Here is a 21,947-nt window from a genome sequence, read left to right as displayed (position 1 = left end):
CCCCCCCCCAAATGCTAGCTTATATCTCCATTGTAAGAACTGAAAAATTCAACTAAGTTTGAATTTTGAATATTGAAAGAAATTCTTTTGCTAAAGCTTGAAAAGCTTTGTCCAATCTTTCAATTGAGTAATGTGAGGCTATGTGTTCTCCCTGGAGATCAAGTGGTAAGAGACCACTAATCTATCCAATAACTCCATCTCCATCTCCTCCCTCTCACCCACAAGACCACTACCCAAAATACACCCCACGACCACTTCTCTTAGATACCCACACGGCTATTACATATACACTCCATTGTTGCATTCATCTTGTGCTTCAACGCTTGCATGAAGGACCTACGACGTGGTTTATCTCGTGTGGAACAACGTCAAGCCATCCTTTGAATTGGTAACTCCAGTAATTGTTTGAAACCTTACTTAATCTTGTGTAAGCCTTTGCTTGAAAATCTGAAATCCATATTTGAATAACACATTTGAGCAATTAGAATTCAATATTGATACTTGTTAGTTAAAATCAATTGTATGAATGTTAGTTTGGTAGCTTAGAACTTGTAATCTTCATTTTGAAAGTATCATCTTCTGCATAAAACTAAATTCCTTAATCAATGAACACTTGGGACTTATTTTCTCAACAAACACATATACCTTTTCAAAAATCCAACAACTTGAGAAAGGTAGTATAATTTATAATGTTTATGTTGGTTAATTAAATTCTTAAATTAAAGTGTTTTGATTGTATGTGCTTCTGTGAGGGTTGAACCATAGGACATAGGTCGACCAATCCTGTCCTTTATACATCACTCTTGCCCCTAAATTAGAGGAATTTGAGAACGTGCATTGAATGAATTATGGTTATCCTTGCTCAACAAGCTAAACCATACTCATCGACATCATTTAATCCTCATATTTCCAACAATAAATGGTAAGGTATAACGCTTATGCTCTAATGCACATTTTTTCAAACACCTTGTGTGCACCTTGGAATTAAACTAGGTTTTAATCTCCTTGAGTTGTAAAACAACTCATAAACACAAATCAAATTAGCAAATTATGCAAAACAAATGAAACAAATTAACCCAACAATGACTCATTCAAGACACTATAATAATTAGAAAATTAAAAAAAAACGCAATTAATCTAATGATAAATCATTCAAGACAATAAAATAAAATACAAAGAACTAATTAATCTAATGTTAAACCATTAAAAAAATAAAATGCATGACAATAAAAATTGAGGAGCACTCAATCTAACAATAAAATATTCAAAAAATGTATTAAAATGAACATTAAAATAAAGAAACAAAAAGTAGAGCGGAAAGAGAAGGGAAAAGGGATGAGGAAGAAGAAAGAGAGAAGAAAGAGGAAAGAGAGGAGAGGGTCCCTGGCCGAACACAGCCTACAGTGTTTAACACAGCAGTTGTATTTTTTTCTTCTTTAGTGGTCTGGGCACAATAGCTCTTTAAAGTTGTTATCCTCCCCTTTTCGGCTACTCCAACTCTTTAATCTCTAGTGTGCCTCTCTAAAGTTCTAACTTAAGTTCCAATTTGCTCATACCATCATCAATCAACACGATATCATTTGTAAACAACATACATCAAAAAATCTCATTTTGAATATTTCTAATAAGTTCATCAATCACTAAAATAAAAAAAGATAAGGACACAAAGTAAAACCTTGATGTATACTTATTATGATTGGAAAATATCTAGATTCCTCTCCTATAGTTCTAACGCTAGTCACTACTCTATCGTATATATCCTTAATGACTTCAACATATCTACTACAAATCCTTTTTTTTTTTTTCCCAAAAAAACACCAAAGAACTTCCTTAGGAAGTCTATCGTAAGCTTTTTTAGGTCAATAAAAACTATATGGAGGTCGCTTTCCTTTTACTAAACTTTTCTATTGAACTTCTTAAAAGATAAATAACTTCTTTTGTTGACCTCTAAGTATAGAATCAAATTGGTTTTCTAATCCCCGTTTCTAGTCTTATTCTATATTCAATTACTCTTTCCCATAATTTCATTATATGACTCATAATTTTAATTCCACGATAGTTATTATAGTTTTGAATATTGCCTTTGTTTTTTTTATAAAGGTATTAACGTACTTTTCCTCAATTCTTCTAGCATTTTCTTTATTTTTATAATAATGTTGAATAGTTTAGTTAATCAAATATTTTTTTTATCTTTTAAACATTTTCAAACACCAATTGTTATTTTATTTGATCCTATAGATTTTCTACTTTTCATATTTTTTTAGTGTCATCTTAACTTTAAGAGCTCTAATTTTAACAAATAAACGTTAAATTTTTAGTTTTCTCTCCTTTATCACTTTTAACTTCAATCTTTCGTTTGTTGGTATAAATATTTCTACACGTACTCTAGAAAATAAGATTTACAATCTTAAAGCCATATGAAAGTAGATATGGGATAATTATTGAAGCACATCACTTTTCTTCAAAAAAATAATAAGAATAATATATTTAAAATACATCATTCTTTTAGGCTTTAATAACTCGATGCTTTCATTTTTTTTTTTTTTTAAAAGAAGAAATCTTCAGGAATAAAAACAATAATACGTGATTAGTGGAAATATCGAGTCTTTTACATTCAAAAATAAAAAATCTTTTTAAAAACAAAGTAAAATATTTAGTTGGCTCTTATTAATTTATTAATAAAAAAATCATATATTGGAATTAGGCTTTTATACAGAGGGTGGGGGTTGTATATTTATATATTTTCAAAATATTGAAGGCCTCCCATCACACGTAATTTAATAAATAAATAAAGAGGCCTCTCCTCATTTTATTATTATTTTTAATTTTTATGGGGTGGCAATGGCAGGCCTAACGTCATCGTTGCGAGTAAAAGCGTTGACGAGAGGGTGTTTTGGTAACGGCAATAAAAGCAAAGACAGCCGAGTGACATGTTTGTTTGGACATAATTCTTCAATTTATCGCGAGAAGTCACACGAGCTTGCGTCTCGCCTGCTTTACTACACTTGTATTCTATTCTATTCTCTCTCTCTCTCTCACACACACATTTGACGCCCACACCAAAACTGTGAAGACAGCTCAGAGAGGGAGACATCAAATCACATCAAACACGGCCAACCAGCCAAACACCGAGACTGGACTGGGACCCCCAATTACCAAAATACCCTTAGCTCTCCACCGAGCGCCACCGTGCCCCTGGTGGGGCACCGCCACCGGTCCCACCCCCCACCACCATCCCGACCGCCCCCACCACCGTCGTGCGCCGGGCCCCACCATCACAGGCCAAACCCCAGAGTCTTAGATCTTTGTCCCTTCTGCCTTACGCGTTGAAATTTCCATAGCCCGCTCGACAATTTTCTCTCTTTCAGATCAACCTTCTCGTTGATTCTCTCACCAGCTAATAATCCACCATCGATCGGCCCAGGTCCAGTTCACGGACCCCCCCAACCCACACACGAAACCCTATTCTTCTCTTACTGTAAAACGCTGTTAATTCTTATTCTAATCTTTCGTGTTTTTTAAATCATTTATCCGAGCCTGGTCTGCGCCCATTCTTTAATGTGGGGTTGTGCGTTCTTGTGAAGGGTGTGTCTCAGAAAGTGGCCTGAAGGAGAAGAATAAGAAGAAGATATAGAACATTGCATTGCAGGCAGAGAAAAAAAGCCTGCATTTTTTGTGGGTTTTGAGGGATGAGAGAGGCCGAGAGATCAGTTCTGTGAGTTGGGTTTCTCTTGATTTGAAGGATTTGGGGGGTTGTTGGTGTGTGCGGTTTGGATTTGAAGAGTTTCGATGGATACCAAAGGGCGGCTTATTGCCGGTTCGCATAACAGGAACGAGTTTGTTCTAATCAATGCTGATGAGATTGGACGAGTAAGTGCCCTCAAAATCTCTACCTGGCCTTTTTGCCTTCTGCATTTCCATTGAAATCGTTTTTGGCCTCCTCTTTTTGTGAATTTTGAAGATTTTGGGCGAGCTTTAGCCCTCAAGATGACGGTTTTTTAATCTTTCCTTGCCCCTGAATCCATTTATCTTCCTCATTTTTTGGTTCTGAGTATTTGTGGATGCGTCTATGCTTTGTTTTTAAGTTCTTAAGACATTGGTTAGATCCGTGTGTAATTGCATTGGCCTTTTCCTTCTATTTTTCTTTATTTTTATTGCTATTTTTTTTTTTTTTTTGCTTTAGTTTTTTTTTTTTTTTTTTTTTCTGGGTGTTTGTTATTTCCTTCGGTTCACAGTGTCACAATTGGTACTTGATTCTGAAATTTTTTTGTCCCCAGCTTAGAATTCTAAGCTTTCATTGTTGATATCTATTTTTTCGCTTACAAATACTGTGAATTGCATCGGAACTTTGTACTGTTGTCTGCTTGGAAGTGAAATCTATTTTCTGCAAATTTTGCAGTTTTTCTTGGATGCAGTAGTGTAATGTAAGGGCTAGATTTGCTTCATAAATTGCGTCTCTTTTTCTGATCTTTGTTTCTAGAGTTTAGAGCTGATCTTTGAAGCAAAATCAATGCATTGCAATGTTTTAACTTCATCTGTATTAACTTTTCCCCCGTCGGTGAAACAATAGTTAAGAGCAAAATCAAACACTTCCAACTTTCTTGATCTGATGATAACTGAAGCGACCATGGCTTCTGTGTATTACAGTTGAACTCTGTGAAAGAGCTGAGCGGCCAGATATGCCAGATTTGTGGGGATGAAATCGAGATTTCTGTGGGTGGCGAGCCATTTGTTGCTTGCAATGAATGTGCATTCCCAGTTTGCAGAACTTGCTATGAATATGAAAGAAGAGAGGGCAATCAGGCCTGTCCTCAGTGCAAAACCAGATACAAGCGCATCAAAGGCAAGATTCTTTCTCTTTTGGCTTCATTTTGACAACTGCAGTGTGTTTTTTAAGAAAATAAAAACAAATTATGACACATTTTGAACCCTGTTTCCAGGCAGTCCCAGGGTCGAAGGTGATGAGGATGAGGATGATACTGATGATTTGGAGAATGAGTTTGATTATGCAGGCATTGACAAGAGTGACCCTCGGCATATTGCTGAGGCAGTGCTCTCTACTCGCCTTAACATTGGCCGCGGTTCACATGTTAATGCTCCTGGCATAAGTGTTCCTTCAGAGTTGGATTCCTCTTCCATTAATCCAGATATCCCTCTTCTGACCTATGGACAAGAGGTGAGTTGATTATGACTTTTTTTTTGGGTTCCCTCCAAGATCATATTGTTGATTTTTGTTCCTTCCGGGATCATATTGGGAGATAGCATGTATCATAATAAGGAATTTTTTTATGAAGGATGTTGGGATTTCTTCTGATAAGCATGCTCTTATCATCCCCCCATTTTTGGGTCGTGGAAAACGGGTCCATCCTATGCCATTTCCTGATTCTACCATGTCTCGTAAGTTGATTAAACTGAATTACACTTTATTTTCTTGATCCTGCTCACCTTTATGAAACAAGGGTTAAATTTCTTAACGTTACTTATATTAATGTTACAGTGCAACCTAGACCTATGGATCCCAAGAAAGATTTAGCAGTATATGGCTATGGGAGTGTCACATGGAAGGACCGCGTGGAGGAATGGAAAAAAAGGCAGAATGATAAACTTCAGGTGGTTAAGCACCAAGGAGGAGATGGTGGTGGTTATGATGGAGATGAACTGGATGATCCTGATTTACCCAAGTAAGTGTATACCTCAACCTTTCAAAATATCATATCCTGGGTTTTCTCTTGAAAGTTCTCAGTTCCCTTGGTGGTATGTGACTATTTTACAAGAATTTTAACCACAGGAATGAGCATGGTTATCTCAATGGCTAATCTAATTGATTTCTCTTGCTGTTATTATTTTACTAATCACAATATCCTTTCTCTGCTTCACCTTGAGGTAGGTGTTGGAATAGTATTAATAAAATTAATTGCCATTGACATGACATTGCTTACATATTATTTCAAGCATATCCTCTCTGTTGAAAGGAATTGCAAAATCCAATAATCCTATGAACTAGTGATTTCCCTTCATGATGAGGACTAATTAGAAAGTATCAGTTACCTATTTTGCTTTCATATCAATGCTAGCCAAAACTAAAATAGGTTGCTGGATGCTTCAATGGATTGAAGTTATTTATTTGGTTTTCTTGGGTTATATTTTGATTGATCCTTTTCTTTCTGTTAGAAATGAAGAAATATATAGTTTATTGCATGACATGGGGAGCAAAAGTTGGAAGATTAGTAAGAAAATGCACTGCTACAAGATGATAATTAATGCGTCACAGGTGTAAAGCTGAATTAGCATTAGATGGGAAATTCTGTAAAGAAAATAAAAATGGGCACCTTTTAAAATGCCATAAAATGGAAAAGAAAATGATTTTATTCTAATCCCACATTAAAATAGAGAAAATTGGTTTATTTCCATTAGGAACATATGCCAATGCTTTGTTTGAGTATCAGTGGATTTTTCTTCTGGCAGACAAGTATTGCTGGCATAATGCAAAAGCAAATAAATTGGATTTTGGCTGAATTCCATGTCTTAAGTGATAAAATGTGGAGTTCAGTTCTTCTAGAGAATATGAATACCCTAGAACTATGAATAATAGAACTCAAAACCACATATATGTTACTAAAATGGTAAAGCTGTCAAGCGTAAGATTTCAAGTTATAAACGTTATCAGAGATTAACAAAAAAGATGGCTAGAGTGGATTTTAAAATAATAAAACAAGTAAGATAGCTGAAAATCTGCGGTGCAACTATGAACTTAATTTATATGCAGCAGAACTGTTGGTCTTCCGTGAAGGCATATTGTCTTGAATTATCAACAGCTTTCTGAAATAAACTTACCATCTTCTGTTTTAGTTTCATTTATTAATCATTATTGTTTTTCATTGAAGGATGGATGAAGGCAGGCAGCCACTTTCAAGGAAGTTACCAATTCCTTCAAGCAAGATAAACCCGTACAGATTGATAATTATACTCCGGCTTGTAATTTTAGGCTTCTTTTTCCACTATAGAATCCTCCATCCAGTCCATGATGCCTATGCGTTGTGGTTAACATCAGTCATTTGTGAAATATGGTTCGCTGTGTCATGGATATTGGATCAATTTCCGAAATGGTACCCAATTGAGCGAGAAACATACCTGGATAGATTATCATTAAGGTATCTATTCATCATCACCTCTCTCTCTCTCTCTCTCTCTCTCTCTCTCTGTATGTGTGTGTTAAGCTTAGCTGTTGTGTTTTAAAATTTTCTTTCAGGTACGAGAAAGAAGGGAAGCCATCTGAGTTAGCTCATGTAGACATATTTGTGAGTACAGTTGATCCTATGAAAGAGCCGCCTCTTATCACTGCAAACACAGTTCTATCCATCCTTGCTGTGGATTATCCAGTTGAGAAAGTTGCATGCTATGTCTCAGATGATGGTGCAGCCATGCTCACTTTTGAAGCCCTTTCTGAAACATCTGAGTTTGCAAGGAAATGGGTGCCCTTCTGTAAAAAGTACAATATCGAACCTAGGGCACCAGAGTGGTATTTTGCACAGAAGGTTGACTATCTGAAGGACAAAGTACATCCTGAATTTGTTAGGGAACGCCGTGCAATGAAGGTTTGCAACTGTTGTGTTTTTGTTTTATCCCAATCAGTGTGTAGTGCACCTAAAAATGTCCTGAACTTGGAATTATGTTGAATGACAATATTTGATATGTTTTCTTTATTGTTATTAATATATTATTATTTTGAAATACATCATGGTGATTCTAGTGGTGAAGATTTTGTGATAGCTTCTGAAAAATGGTCTGATTATATACTTCTTTGGTTACAGAGGGAATACGAAGAATTTAAAGTTCGGATAAATGGGTTGGTTTCCACAGCACAGAAAGTTCCTGAGGAGGGTTGGACAATGCAGGATGGGACTCCATGGCCAGGGAACAATGTCAGAGACCACCCAGGAATGATTCAGGTAATGGACTCTTTTCCTTTGTTCCATTCTTTCCTTCTTTCAGTGAGTGCTTCTGTAGGTTTGTAGGTTTGCAAGTTTTTTAGGTTAAATGACATTCATTGAACTTAGGCATGTTAAAACAGCACCAAGCTTGCTTATTTCTTGTACTGTCTGTTTTACAATTTTTTATTATTATTATTATAATTATTTTCTTTCTCAATTTTGTAGTTGGTCCCCTTAAGGAGTAGCAGGTTTAATGTATCAAGTATATGTATATACATACATGCATGCATGCATACATACATACATACATACATATATATACATACATACATACATACATATATATACATACCTACATATATATATATATATATATGCACCAAGCTTGCTTATTTCTTGTACTGTCTGTTTTACAATTTTTTATTATTATTATAATTATTTTCTTTCTCAATTTTGTAGTTGGTCCCCTTAAGGAGTAGCAGGTTTAATGTATCAAGTATATGTATATACATACATGCATGCATGCATACATACATACATACATATATATACATACATACATACATACATATATATACATACCTACATATATATATATATATATGCACCAAGCTTGCTTATTTCTTGTACTGTCTGTTTTACAATTTTTTATTATTATTATAATTATTTTCTTTCTCAATTTTGTAGTTGGTCCCCTTAAGGAGTAGCAGGTTTAATGTATCAAGTATATGTATATACATACATGCATGCATGCATACATACATACATACATATATATACATACATACATACATACATATATATATGCACCAAGCTTGCTTATGTCTTGTACTCTCTGTTTTACAATTTTTTATTATTATTATAATTATTTTCTTTCTCAAATTTGTAGTTGGTCCCCTTAAGGAGTAGCAGGTTTAATGTATCAAGTATATACATGCATGCATACATACATACATACATATATATATACATACCTACATGCATACATATATATACATACCTACATGTGTATATATATATATATGTTACAAAAGTACATGCCTTGGCTTTCAGGGAGTGATTATGTATGTTTTTAGGTCTAATGACGTTCCCTGAACTTATATGTGTTTTAATAACAGCAAGTTTGTTTCCTTTCATTATTGTCTATCTTCAAACAGGTGTTCCTTGGTCATAATGGTGTCCGTGATGTAGAAGGAAATGAGTTACCTCGTTTGGTCTATGTTTCTCGTGAGAAGAGACCAGGATTTGAACACCACAAAAAAGCTGGTGCCATGAATGCTCTGGTATTTCTCTTTCCCTCCAACCAACCCCTCTATCAGCGAGTTTTTTCCCCTCCAATCATTTGTGACTGTTTTGTTGATACTTGAAGGTGCGAGTCTCAGCGATCATCTCAAATGCTCCTTACCTTCTGAATGTCGATTGTGATCACTATATAAACAACAGTAAGGCACTACGCGAGGCTATGTGCTTCATGATGGACCCCACATCAGGGAAGAAAATCTGCTATGTGCAGTTTCCTCAAAGGTTTGACGGGATTGATCGTCATGATAGATATTCTAATCGCAATGTTGTGTTCTTTGATGTAAGCAGATGACCTTCTTAATAAGTTATCTATAGATAATGACTGTAATCATTTGGAAACACTCATCTTTTTCTCCCTATTGTGAACAGGTCAATATGAAAGGACTTGATGGGATCCAAGGACCAATTTATGTTGGAACAGGTTGTGTCTTCCGGAGGCAGGCTCTTTATGGCTATGATGCACCTATGAAAAAGAAACCTCCGAGAAAAACATGCAACTGTTGGCCAAAATGGTGCTGCTGTTGCTGTGGATCCAGGAAGAAGAGCAGGAAAACTAAGACAAATGAAAAGAAGAAAAAGATGAAAAACAAAGAGGCCTCAAAACAAATTCATGCACTTGAAGATATTGAGGAGGGAATTGAAGGTAAGGGATGACTTTTCAGCTCTGATTATGTAATATTTGCAAATTTTTACAGAGATTTTCATGGTGGTGGGAAAAGCTCCATCCACTTACCCTGTGTTTAGGAGCTTGAAGTTCGGCCTTAGATTTGGTTTTACATGAACTGGGACAAAGCACAGTGCAAAAAATTGTATTGGGTTTCATCAAATCCACACAAATCCAGATCTAATGCCTGAAATCAATGTTCCCCGACACAACCTTAGAACTTTTCCTTGTGTGCGCATACTACTATAATTTCAAACATTTATTATCTTTAGCTCACCTGAATTTATTGCTTGTGTTACCTTTGAAATCCAATCCATTTTGAGTAGTTTTTGAAATCTTCATGGCAGGAATAGATAATGAAAAATCATCTCTTATGCCGCAAGTAAAATTTGAAAAGAAATTTGGACAGTCTCCAGTTTTCATAGCTTCGACACTTCTAGAAGAAGGCGGAGTTCCCAAAGACGCAACTTCTGCATTACTTCTGAAAGAGGCCATACATGTCATTAGTTGTGGATATGAAGATAAAACAGAATGGGGTAAAGAGGTGTGCATACCTTAAATTTTGCAGTTCAGAGCTTTCGGAGCTTTCTCTGGTGTTAGTTTACCTTGTTGCCTTGTTTTCTAAAGTACACTTCTGAACCAGGTTGGGTGGATATATGGCTCTGTCACAGAGGATATCCTCACAGGTTTCAAGATGCACTGTCATGGCTGGCGATCTGTGTACTGCATACCCAAAAGACCTGCATTTAAGGGGTCTGCTCCTATAAATCTTTCTGATCGTCTGCACCAGGTGCTGCGATGGGCATTGGGGTCGGTTGAGATTTTCTTTAGCCGGCACTGTCCCATATGGTATGGGTATGGATGCGGTTTAAAGTGGCTGGAGCGATTTTCATACATTAATTCGGTTGTTTATCCCTTGACATCCATTCCATTGATTGCATACTGTACCTTGCCGGCTTTCTGCCTCCTTACTGGGAAGTTCATTGTCCCTGAGGTAATCCTAGTTACTCGTCATTCTAGAATATTATTTTCTCACAGGACAGTTACATGGTTTGTTCTTGTTTTTTTTTTTTGAAATGAGTGTCTGTCTTGGCCCATTTGTAACATTGCTCGAGTGCAATTGTGGAAACAGCCCATAGATGGGGTGTGGCTGTGGTCATATACCCAGTGCCAAAGCTTGACACATCTGTAACCCAAGGCCAGGAAAAATATGTGGAAATAAATTTGTCCAACATTGTCAAAATTTCTTAATGTCAACGATTATGGTCCCATGGTTCATGGAGAAGCCCAGCATTATCTTATCCTGATAATCATGCAAATTTGATGGGGTGTAGTTTCAAGAGCTCCTCATCCTGCCACCGTTTCTTGAAATTATATATTCACATAGAACCCTTTTTAACATTATACATACGCTTTGGAAAGTCTGAGATGTGAGCTGGTATTCAAGTTGATTTTCTGTTAGTCGAGGCTTTCAGCTGATGATGATTATTTTGTCTTATGTGCAGATTAGCAACTACGCAAGTATCGTGTTCATGGCCCTCTTCATATCTATAGCTGCAACAGGTATTCTAGAGATGCAGTGGGGAGGTGTTGGTATAGATGACTGGTGGAGAAATGAACAGTTCTGGGTGATTGGAGGTGTTTCATCACACCTATTTGCCCTCTTCCAGGGCCTGCTTAAGGTGTTGGCTGGGGTCAGCACAAACTTCACGGTTACATCCAAAGGAGGAGATGATGGAGAGTTCTCTGAGCTCTACCTCTTTAAATGGACTTCTTTGTTAATTCCACCCTTGACATTGTTGATCATAAACATAATTGGCGTGATAGCCGGGGTTTCAGATGCGATTAATAATGGTTACGAGTCGTGGGGCCCACTGTTTGGTAAGCTCTTCTTTTCCATCTGGGTTATTGTCCATCTTTACCCCTTCCTCAAGGGAGTAATGGGGAGACAGGAGAAGCTTCCGACTATTATTGTGGTCTGGTCAATTCTTTTGGCCTCAGTCCTCTCATTGTTATGGGTTCGAATTAACCCATTTGTGTCGAAAGGTGGCATAGTACTAGAAGTTTGTGGTTTGGATTGTAACTAAGGCACAATTGAAGGTTGGTTTGAATTTGTGGAGATAGGCTCTTTGGTAAATGCAGAGGGCTGCATCGCCAGGTCAAAAATGTGAGGACGAATCATTGGTGGCAAAAACATGTTGCGGAGGAAATCATTAAGGCTGTTTGTAGATATATGGACTGGCAGCTGACACATTAGTATTTGTTTTGCAAAGTTTTTTTCATTGATTCTTTTGATACACGTGGGTTTTTGTGGGATGAAGGGATTGAATTTAGATCCATCTGTAATCCCAGTAGAACATAGTCAGTTTTATTTATAATTTATATTCCCTTCTCAATAAGGGACTTCGTATGATGACTACTCAAAAACCCCTTTAAATTTGCTGATGTTGAAAAACTCTACGATTGCCCTATATATTTGTACAATATAGAGATGGTTGCATTCTTACAATAAATATCAATGTTTACCAAGGTGTTCAGAGCCTAGATACTATTGCCCCGGAATTTGTCCTAATTGGAAAATAAATAAATAAATAAATAAAAATAATAGTGAAAATTACAATCACTATTTATAGTGCCCTCTGCCACTGTTGGATTGCTTTAAGAGGATGGAATTACATGATTTATTTTTAGATAAAAACTTAATTTAAAAGAGAGCAATTTTGATTTTTTTTCTTCTTTCAAATCCTATGTTCGTAATCCACAATTTCCTTAACCTTGCAATGGCCTCAAATTTTCGTATAATGTCATGAAGTATGATTTTGCCGACTTCCCTCCCCCATGAAAAGATTATTTTTGTTTCAAGTAGCCATAGCATCATTGCTGACACTTTGATTAATTTTGATCAAAAAGAGAGAAGCCTTCCCCGCTCCATTGAACGTATTAAACTCTGTCATATCTCATGGCTGGTGCAAAGTCTAATGTGCCTGTGTTGTATGTCGAGAAAAAATTGCTTGTGATGACGGGGTACCTTGTTCACCATAACTATATTGTTCAAACTGTGACTATGCGTGCTGCCTACGCTTTTAGTGAAGGGCACAGTACTACCATTGGCACCTAAGCGTTTTTCTATTTATACCTGCATCACAGAGCAAATTACCAATTTGTATACGAGTGGACCTTGCTAGAAGTCACATGCTTAAGAATTACGGCCATCTTTGTTATGAACAAAGCACATTTCAGCTTAATAATCCATTTATGGTAGTAACTGCTTAAAATGAATAAAATGTTAGAACCATGCCACTTTTGGAATCACTGTTTTGTGCATGAGATATGCTCAGTCTGGTACAAAATTAGTTACACGTCCTATTCATAAGAGCGAACGCTCATTAATTCATCAGAAACCTCTAATTTGCTTGAAGATCCTTCAAGGCCTGCCTCTTTTTTGTTTTCCCAGTTGTGATACTATCCTGTTGATCTTTCTTGACGTACGGTGTATTCTCTTTCATGTCAAGCCTCTTGGCCGAACTCTTTGGCATACCTGGACTCAAAGTACTGTTAATATTACCACCTTTCACCATGGATGAGTTCAAATTCCTAGCTGAAAACACTTGGTTTTTTCTCTGAGGAGATTTGAATGTTGGTTGGAACATCTCAGCATCTTCAGCAGTAATGCCTGCAAACAAGAAGAGAGATTCTCAAGTTGACTTTTCAATGGTTTCTGATCATATCAACCCTGATTATGTGGTAAATAAATGTGTAGCAGAACTAGACCCGCGTACCCATATCAGCCTCCGAATCAAAGAATGAAGCATGTTGATCTGCCATCATGGGATTTGGTTTTGACAAGCCCTCACACACATCTGCTCCTTCAGCAATTTGCATCTTGATTTCTTCTTCCGTCTCCCTGGGATCCTCATTATGATCACACATAAAATTGGTTTCTGAATTCTCTAAATTTGTTTTCTTGACTTCATCTCCTTCAATACCTCCAGAGAATAAATTAATTTCCCAATCACTGAACAGGCTGGATTCAACATTGAACTCCAAGGCTCCTCGTCCTGTTATTCCTGGATGAAAATCAATAGCAATGAAAAATTTTGCTGTGATATTCTACGCTGAAAAAAAGAAAAACAATCAGTAACCCATATCATTGCTGGCATCCTTCTTGTGTAGATTATATTTGTGCCACCGTAGACACCCACTACATACTCCTTGGCACTCCCAAACAACTCTTTTTTCTAGTTTTTAAATGTAACTGTTTCTTTTTTATTTTCACTTCGCCTCTTTGTTGGTTTTTTTTTTTCTCAATAGAGAAGCAATTTAAAAAACCCGATCAAAAGGGGTTCCCCTTTCTGATACTTTAGATGCCTCCCCTATATTTTAACCACACTCAACTATATCAGAGTTACTAGACATTTAGATAAAACACAAATTTCAGATAATTTATCTTACCATTATTATAAAAATACATGCACAAAATTATAGTGAATAAGGGTAAACAAGAAGGTTAAGATCGTCTTGACACTCACCATGAGAAGATGAGACATTCAACAAAGAGGGAGGACACGTTTCAGGTTTGGAGGGAGAAGTATCAGCAAGTGATTTGACTTCAGCAGACTTTTGCAAGTTCCAACTACAATCACAGCTAAATCTCTTGGGAGACTCAGGTGTTGGTTCAATAGAATCAGTAGCTGCATCTGCTTCTACTCTACCATCTTTACAAACACTATCCAGTATAAAATCATGTTTGCTGTCATTGACATCAGAAACTTCCACCAACAGATCACCAAAATTCTGTTGAGCAAGTTGCAGTGAAGCATGACCATATTCCTTCTCAGCATCAAAATTAGTGTGCAGCAAACTGAAATTTTCTTCAATTGTTGCAACATATCCTTTTCTATCTGCACCATGAGTATTCTTAGAGATGGGTTCAAATGAACTGATAGGGGCACTTCCATACAGCTCTGAGTCCACTTCTTTGTGATTATGAAGAGCACCAGGTTTCAAGCCACCACTTCGCATCATAATCCCTGCAACTTCATCAGGTATCTCCATACTGCCTTCACCGTCCTCACATATGGTCCTGTCTGAAGTATCCATAGCCCCAGCATTCATCTTCGCTGATTCATCATTGTAATCTAAAACCACCTGACAGAGCCCCATCAAACTAACCGGTAAGGATGTCCTTCCATTTTCCACCTCCTTCAGCACATCCATTCTCTTAATGGCTCCCATTATATGAGAGCTGTGCACTGCAACTTCCTTGTCTTCACAGATATTACCAACGTGATCACCTATTGGTGCTTTCCCCGCTTCCTCTTCCTCCACGCATTCACCAAAACCCTCTGCAGTGGCTTCTGGTGAAGTACTGACATTAGCTGCTGTTGCGTGAGAATTGTTCTCCTCAAACTTGTGAGGAACTTCAAAATCAGTGGAAATATGTTCATGCGAAGCAATGAGTTCATCAAGTTGTGGCATGACCTTGCTCTTTAACTCCTCCAGGACATCTTTACCATCCTTGTGCTTTAATTCTATTGCTGTATCAGCAGACATGTCCTCTGAAACTCCAGCGCCAACCTCAGTTGAACTATTTAGAGTACTGAAATTCATCTTTCCATATTCATCTCCACTACCTGAAACTATCATGTCAACTCCCACTGTACTGACTTGTAGCATATTTCCACCATTTTCATCCCCCTGTACATTGATTCTTTTGATGCGCTGGGCTTCAGCTTTAACCAGTTCAACAGCATGAGAAACTTCAGTTGTATTCCTAACCCTCACAGTTAAGCCTGAATCAGAATTATAATTAACCTGCGCAGGCCTCTCCTGAGAGCCGTTGTGGTCAAAGAGCTCAATTTCTGGGAAGAACTCCACATTATCTTCCTTGATGACATGATCACTGCGTTCCATGTTGGCTTCTCTATGGATTCCTTCCATATCAGCATCATCATCAATTACTGAATTATTGCTTCGGTGAGGTTCAATACTGCATCCTCTCTCCACAATCTCCTCTTTATAATCATCATCATCTGTAGTAACTCCTAACTTTTCCACTCCTTTGGTACTGCAGCCTCTCTCCACAATCTCCTCTTCATAATCATCATCATCAGTAGTCACTCCTAACTTTTCCGCTCCTTTGGTACTGCAGTCTCCAAAAGTAGGTTGACTTAAATCCTCCTTGAAAAAGCTCTTTGCATTTGCACTTCTAACCCCCTTTCCATCTTCCAACTCCTTTGAAGCTGATTTTGTAGAAGACTCTGTATCTCTTCCCTCCTTTACAACATCCACTTGATTCTCACAATTTATTTCTTTTTTCACACCTTTTGCATTTTCTCTCTCCAGAACATCAACACTCCCACAAGCAAACTCATCTAAAATGCAATTTTCAGCATCAAGTGAAGCATCTGCTCTTTCAGTTGAATCTGTCATAGCTACTGCTTCAGTAAATTGGCCTAGAAATTGGTTCCATTCTGCAGGTTGAGAAATAATAATGATGAATCATAATGCATGTCATATAATCCTGGGAAAGGAGATGTAGTGAAACAAACCTTGTTCTGGGAAATTAGACATCTTTTTGTTATTGATACTGATGCCTGTGGCAAAGAAAGAGGCATAAGCAATTATATTGAGCTAAATACAATGATGAAAATCAAAGGCCTCTGGGTGAAAATTCACATGCAATCCTAACCTCCCAAACAATTAAAAAAATAAATAAATAAACTCACACCTTTATCATGAATGGGTGTGATTGGCACAGTTCCTCCAGAACAATGACTTATTCCAGCATGCTCACTTTTTGTATCACTGCCTGTAACAGCTACTGCAATTACATCTGCACTAAATTCATCCTTTGCATGAGAAATTTCAATTTTTTTGTCCTCATCATGATCAGTCTCATCTAAAATCATTGGAGTACTTTCTTCTTCAAAAGAAAGCTGATGTATATCCATCTCTCTACCTTCCTCCAAAGCTTGCTGATGCATATCCATACCTCTACCTTCGTCTAAAGCTTTGAGACATTGCATCTTTAAGCCTCCACTTACTTCATCCTCTATAATTATACTTTCTTCAGGGGAGAATCCTGCTAAATTAGGATAGAAACCGCCATCTGCTCTTGAGATTCCCGCATCCTGATCTTCTTGGGGAATCTCATCAGTGATAACCTTGCTGACAATTGGTGATGTACTTGCACTGTAAACAATTTCTTCAAGTTCATTTTCACTCATTTTCTCTACTTTCTGAGACCTCTCTTGACTGAATCTTCCAACGATAACATTGGCCACCGGAGTCTCACTTTCAGACGTTGCTCCATTCCTCATTTTGGCTTTGTGATCAAAGGCTTCTTCTTTTTCAATAAGATTTGCATTATTGGCTGTTATGGAAAACAGATGTTGAAGTTGATATTCTTCTGCAAAACAAATGAAGAAATGTTACTACTAAACTTCAAGAGACTTGAGCCTTAAGAAAAAGGTATGTCAGAACTGACCTAGTTCTAGTTCGTCATCTGTGGAAGGAGTCTTACAGGAAAGCATTTCTTCAATAACAATATGAGGAGCTGAAATCAAGAGAAATCTTAGTGAGATATTGACCTTGACAAGAGGCAAAATCAATTGTTAGAAGTATTAAAAGATTTCAAAAGGGTGAATGTGCCCATGCATTTTGCTGCAACAAGGGCAAAACGAAGAGGACATTCAACTTATGGTCCGTATCCTTATTTTCTGATTATATTAACAGTAGCTTTGTTTCCATCTGAAAATACACGCATACTTTGCTTGCTAATTTCCCCACAATGGAAAACATTACCATGAATTTCTTTAAACCTATACCTTCTTTATCAAATAAGCACACTTACCCACATAACCTGATTCTTCAGGTTCTCTCTCCTTCAATTTATATGGAGTGATTTTTCTTCCTTCAGAAATACTAAGTTTGCCAGTTCCTCTTGCTTCTGAGTCATTTTCAAAATGTTTCTTGGTACCTCCACTCTCATAAAATTCAATAACGTCCTTAACAATTGAATCATGAATATCTGGTTCAGCAACTTCTTTTTGCTCTTTGAACTTCACAAAGTTCTGTTCTTTATGAACAGGAGTTCTGTTAATTTCAGCTGCATGATCAACCACAAAACCTTTTCGGGAATTTATGCATTTTCCTGTTGATGGCTCTTCTTTCGCTTCTGTTTCTCTTCCCTGTTCCAACCTACGAGCAGATATACCTGCTCATAACATGCAAAACTAAGCTATTACATTAAAGAGAGAGAATAGAGTTATGGTTCCAAATTAAATAAACAAACTTACCCAGATAATCTGATTCGTGAATAGGCAAGAAACTTTTAGTAGGTGTTGTTATATGTGGTGCTGAAACAGTTTCCCATATTTTAGGAGCCTCTGGTTCACATTCATCAATTCCTCTCTCCATTGGAGTAATTTCCTTTCTATTAGAAGTATCATGCTCACCAATTTCTCTTGCTTCTTGAGGGGCATCTTCAAAGTTTCTTGGGGTATCTTCACTCTCATTAGATTCAATAGCAAGATCTCCAATTACCGACTCATGAATGACTGGTTCAGCACTGCCTCTTGGTTCTTCAGATTTGACCAAGTTCTGCTCCTTGTGAACAGAAGTTACATCATCTTCAGCCGCATGATCAACCACAAAACCCCTACTTACATGGCTGTGTTTGTCTGCTGATGACTCTTTCTCAGTTTCCACTTCTTTCCGCCAGTCAACGGTGACAGCAGATTTACCTACAAGTTATGCACAAAGTAAGCAACAATATTGAGAAGTGATTTTTGACTCCAAAATCAAGTAGACACTTACCCACATAATCTAATTGGTGAACTGGTGAGAAACCTCTAGCTTGAGTTGCAGCATCAGAAACAAGTGCATTGCTTAATTTGTATTGGTGCTCTAGTGGTTCCAATTCAGCCACATTATCATAACTTAAATCTCTTCTTTGCTCCTGATCATCCCTGCCAACCTCATGAGTATCACTTTGACACAAGTTTTGTTCATGTCCCTGTAAGATGTTCTCCATATCTCTGGCAACAAAGGATTCACTGATCTGCAATTCCTGCTCTGCACCAGCAGTGACTGATTTCACACTTTCTGGAGTATGAGTCCCCTCCAAACTCACCAACCCTAATTCTTTATCTTCGTCTAACTCGGAGGTGGCTGGGCAAAGCTCCATAGAAGTACTGCCCTTGTTTACATGAGATTTCCCCCAGAGTCCCAGTTTCCCCTCGTCAATATCTAGAGGAGCTTCCTGGATTTGGCTCATAGGCAGACTAGTCAAACTTCGTGCAGCTTCAGGCGCTGACAATTTAGCATCTACAATTGCAGATTCTTCAGGAATCAGACCACTCTCCTTTGATGGAACATCCACTTCAAAAATTGGCATTTGCAATCTATTCTGTTGCTTCTTCCTTCTGACAGCTTTACCACCAGCAGGCATGACAGGGTCATGTTTAGAAGCATTACATGTGGATCGTTTAAGTGGTTTGTCAACGATCAGGCCACTCTCATTCACAGGAATGACTCCTTCCTGAGTCTGCTTTTGAGTTCGCTTGAGTGACTTTTTCTTTCTTGTGGCATTGATGACGCCATCCAATCCACTCGAGTTCAATCTCAAGTCCTGACTATTGTCTTTAAAAACCTTTGAATGCATGTCACTCATATTAGCTTCTCCTTCTCTCTCCAGAAGAGGTTTCTTCAGCTGCATTGCTGGCTTATTCCTTCCAATGGTTTCATGTGCTCCGATCCCTCCAGCAGTGGATGCAATAGACTTATAAATTGACGTATTGCGCCTGGACCTCCTCAGACGTCCATTCAGGGGAGACACCTCATTTGGTTTCAAACGTTCTATGCCATCATCCTTGAGTTCGGCGACTGTTTTGCATCTTTGCCTAATTATCCCATGTACCGTTTTGCTATCTACTCCTGATGATGCCCCTGTAACCTGTGGCTGTGTATGCATTTTCAGCATTTGTCCCTTTTCCGATGGTCCACTCAACAGTTCAGAGTTTTCAGCCTTTTCCAAGTTTCTTTTTGATCTCCTCAATACCTTCACAGGTTCAGAACTTATACCATCTCCTGCAGTCGTCTTGCTTTCACCGCTATGATCTGAATTCCTCCCCCTCTTTCTTGAACTTTTTTGCATTGGATTCTTCTTCGAGCCCACAAAGGCCCCATTGTCACCATCTCTAGAATTGTCACCTGCAACCTCTCCATTTCTCAATCGCCTTCTTGCCACCCCTCCAGCCTCTTCAAAATGAGCATTCTTGAAGCCAACATCACTACCCAGTTCCACTAAAGGAGGCTCATCACTTGAATCGTCATTTTTCACTTCAGTCCTTTGAGATTTCATGCCTCTTCTTGCGTTCTTTTTCTTGTCTAAAGGCAACCCATCTATAGGCACATCATCTACCTTCGAATTTTGTACAATAGACCTCGTCGTTCTAACTGGGTTATTGGTAACTCCCCTGAAGGGTTCAACACTGTTGACATTTTCAGTAACAAGACCCTCTTTTGCCGAAGTATGTTTCAACATACAACTCCTCCTCCTCCCTGCCCGTGTCATCACCATAGGGCTTTCCTCGCCTGTGTCCGTTTTCAAATTCACAAATTCAATCATATCATTCTCGGGACTAAATCTTACTTTCTTCAATTTCCTTGCCACATCCTTGGAATCGTTTTCATGTGCGATCTCGCCCAAATTTTTTAAACAAGATCGGAACCGAGTAATGGGATTTTCGTTCTCCTGTGTATAAAGAAAAATCACAGTAAACTAGTAATTTGACTAATAGTATCAAACAAAAGATAAGTTTTTCATCATAGCAATGAAAGATCTAAAACGAAAAAATTTGAAGATAGAGAGATGCGATTGATGGGCACCTTCAACAGCAAGCTGAGTCTGTTTGCCATCTCCAGATTCGTCAAATTTGCAGGAATAGAGTGCTTCTTGCACAGTGCTTGAAGTTCTTTCCTCTTCATGCTGTGGAAATCCATCTCTGCGCAACAGCATGGGAAAAAAAGAAAAGAAATATCAACGGAAATACCAAGAAAAACAACGAAATATAATTATTCAGAAAAACGAACAAGGTAAAAACTCTACAGCCATTAATACTGGAATAATCTCGCACCTGAGACAGAGATTGATTCGCTGGCGCATCAAGAAAACTAACAACACAAATTTTGTAGAGATGGAGGGAGAGAGACGGAGGGATTTGCAGTTAGGGGTCTTTTTTTGCTTCCAACGTTTCTTTTGTGTGTTCCAAACAATTCAAATTTTTTTGAATTTGAATCAGAATGGCTTTCCCGCTTCTTTAATGGATCTGGGAACAAGTCGGCAAAAGGCCCCTTTCAGAGTAAATTCGACTGGACACGCGTCGAATAGATATGGCGAGTAGTCATAAGCGGATACGGCATGTCTTTAACAATGCCACGTGCAAGAATCTGATTGGTGCTTTAAAGCCTGCGACACTTTAGTAGAGTTATGGCCATTCCGACTTGAATAGGTAAGTTATTTGAGTTTTTACCTGATTTATTATTAAAAAAAAATAAAATATTATATAATATTCTTATTGAGAAAAAATTTCTCAAACTGATGCTCACGTAATTTCACAGTTTAGTGTTGCGAGATTTAAAAGCTTATGAAGAGAAACTGACGCGTGGCACAGTGGTAGAGCAAATCTCGCAGCACCAAACTACGAGATTTAAATGGCTAGTGAGTGAGAAGCTGACACGTGGCACGATGGCAGAGCAAATCTCACAGCATCGTGCTGCGAGATTTAAGGATCCTTATTTTCCTTCCTTTTTCTTTTTCTCAAATAAAATCCTTCTAAAAAGGTAACATATTATATATATATATATATATATATATATATAAAGAAAAAAAAATGTCAAAAAATTATGAAACACTAAAACTAGATTCAAAAATAAAAATAAAATCAGTATTTTAAATAATATTTATAAAATTAATACAAGTTAAAATTTTAATCGAATAAATCCTCATTTTTATCCTTGAATAAAAAAAATAATCCTTAATATAA

The 21,947-nt window shown here is 37.5% G+C and overlaps 2 protein-coding genes across 3 annotated transcripts; one reads left to right on the top strand and one right to left on the bottom strand.

The window, feature by feature from the left end:
• Positions 1 to 3,322: 3,322 nt before the first annotated feature.
• Positions 3,323 to 12,426, top strand: LOC131161265 (cellulose synthase A catalytic subunit 2 [UDP-forming]-like). Its single transcript, XM_058116908.1, has 14 exons — positions 3,323 to 3,870; positions 4,648 to 4,843; positions 4,941 to 5,176; positions 5,295 to 5,397; positions 5,498 to 5,681; positions 6,885 to 7,151; positions 7,250 to 7,595; positions 7,812 to 7,949; positions 9,089 to 9,214; positions 9,301 to 9,513; positions 9,603 to 9,876; positions 10,245 to 10,441; positions 10,541 to 10,891; positions 11,403 to 12,426. Exons 1-14 carry the CDS (start codon positions 3,790 to 3,792, stop codon positions 11,982 to 11,984), a joined length of 3,294 nt encoding a protein of 1,097 aa, XP_057972891.1. The 5' UTR covers positions 3,323 to 3,789; the 3' UTR covers positions 11,985 to 12,426.
• Positions 12,427 to 13,131: 705 nt separating this feature from the next.
• Positions 13,132 to 21,180, bottom strand: LOC131161264 (uncharacterized). Of its 2 annotated transcripts, none has more exons than XM_058116906.1 (11): positions 21,039 to 21,180; positions 20,791 to 20,906; positions 18,718 to 20,656; positions 18,198 to 18,644; positions 17,753 to 18,115; positions 17,387 to 17,455; positions 16,628 to 17,308; positions 16,449 to 16,493; positions 14,427 to 16,370; positions 13,677 to 13,964; positions 13,132 to 13,570 (listed from the first exon to the last, which is right to left on the bottom strand). In XM_058116906.1, exons 2-11 carry the CDS (start codon positions 20,902 to 20,904, stop codon positions 13,302 to 13,304), a joined length of 6,159 nt encoding a protein of 2,052 aa, XP_057972889.1. In that variant the 5' UTR covers positions 20,905 to 20,906; positions 21,039 to 21,180; the 3' UTR covers positions 13,132 to 13,301. The 2 variants fall into 2 exon arrangements, with proteins under 2 accessions (XP_057972889.1, XP_057972890.1); XM_058116907.1 differs by having other exon boundaries at positions 13,677 to 13,955; positions 21,039 to 21,175.
• Positions 21,181 to 21,947: the final 767 nt, after the last annotated feature.

This window comes from Malania oleifera, chromosome 8, assembly GCF_029873635.1.
Source record: "Malania oleifera isolate guangnan ecotype guangnan chromosome 8, ASM2987363v1, whole genome shotgun sequence".
Taxonomy (NCBI): Eukaryota; Viridiplantae; Streptophyta; class Magnoliopsida; order Santalales; family Ximeniaceae; genus Malania; species Malania oleifera.
This window is presented reverse-complemented; position numbering and strand designations above follow the sequence as displayed.

What these genes read in the sequence shown, in the direction of transcription:
- LOC131161265 (XM_058116908.1), top strand. Translation starts at nt 3,790, where the DNA reads ATGGATACCAAAGGGCGGCTTATTGCCGGTTCGCATAACAGGAACGAG. An exon ending in GCAATGTTGTGTTCTTTGAT is followed by an intron (nt 9,514 to 9,602) that starts GTAAGCAGATGA and finishes TATTGTGAACAG; the next exon opens with GTCAATATGAAAGGACTTGA. An exon ending in GGAAGTTCATTGTCCCTGAG is followed by an intron (nt 10,892 to 11,402) that starts GTAATCCTAGTT and finishes TCTTATGTGCAG; the next exon opens with ATTAGCAACTACGCAAGTAT.
- LOC131161264 (XM_058116906.1), bottom strand. Translation starts at nt 20,904, where the DNA reads ATGGATTTCCACAGCATGAAGAGGAAAGAACTTCAAGCACTGTGCAAG. An exon ending in TCACCAATTAGATTATGTGG is followed by an intron (nt 18,645 to 18,717) that starts GTAAGTGTCTAC and finishes CATAACTTGTAG; the next exon opens with GTAAATCTGCTGTCACCGTT. An exon ending in GAATGTCTCATCTTCTCATG is followed by an intron (nt 13,965 to 14,426) that starts GTGAGTGTCAAG and finishes ATTTTCATCCAG; the next exon opens with GAATAACAGGACGAGGAGCC.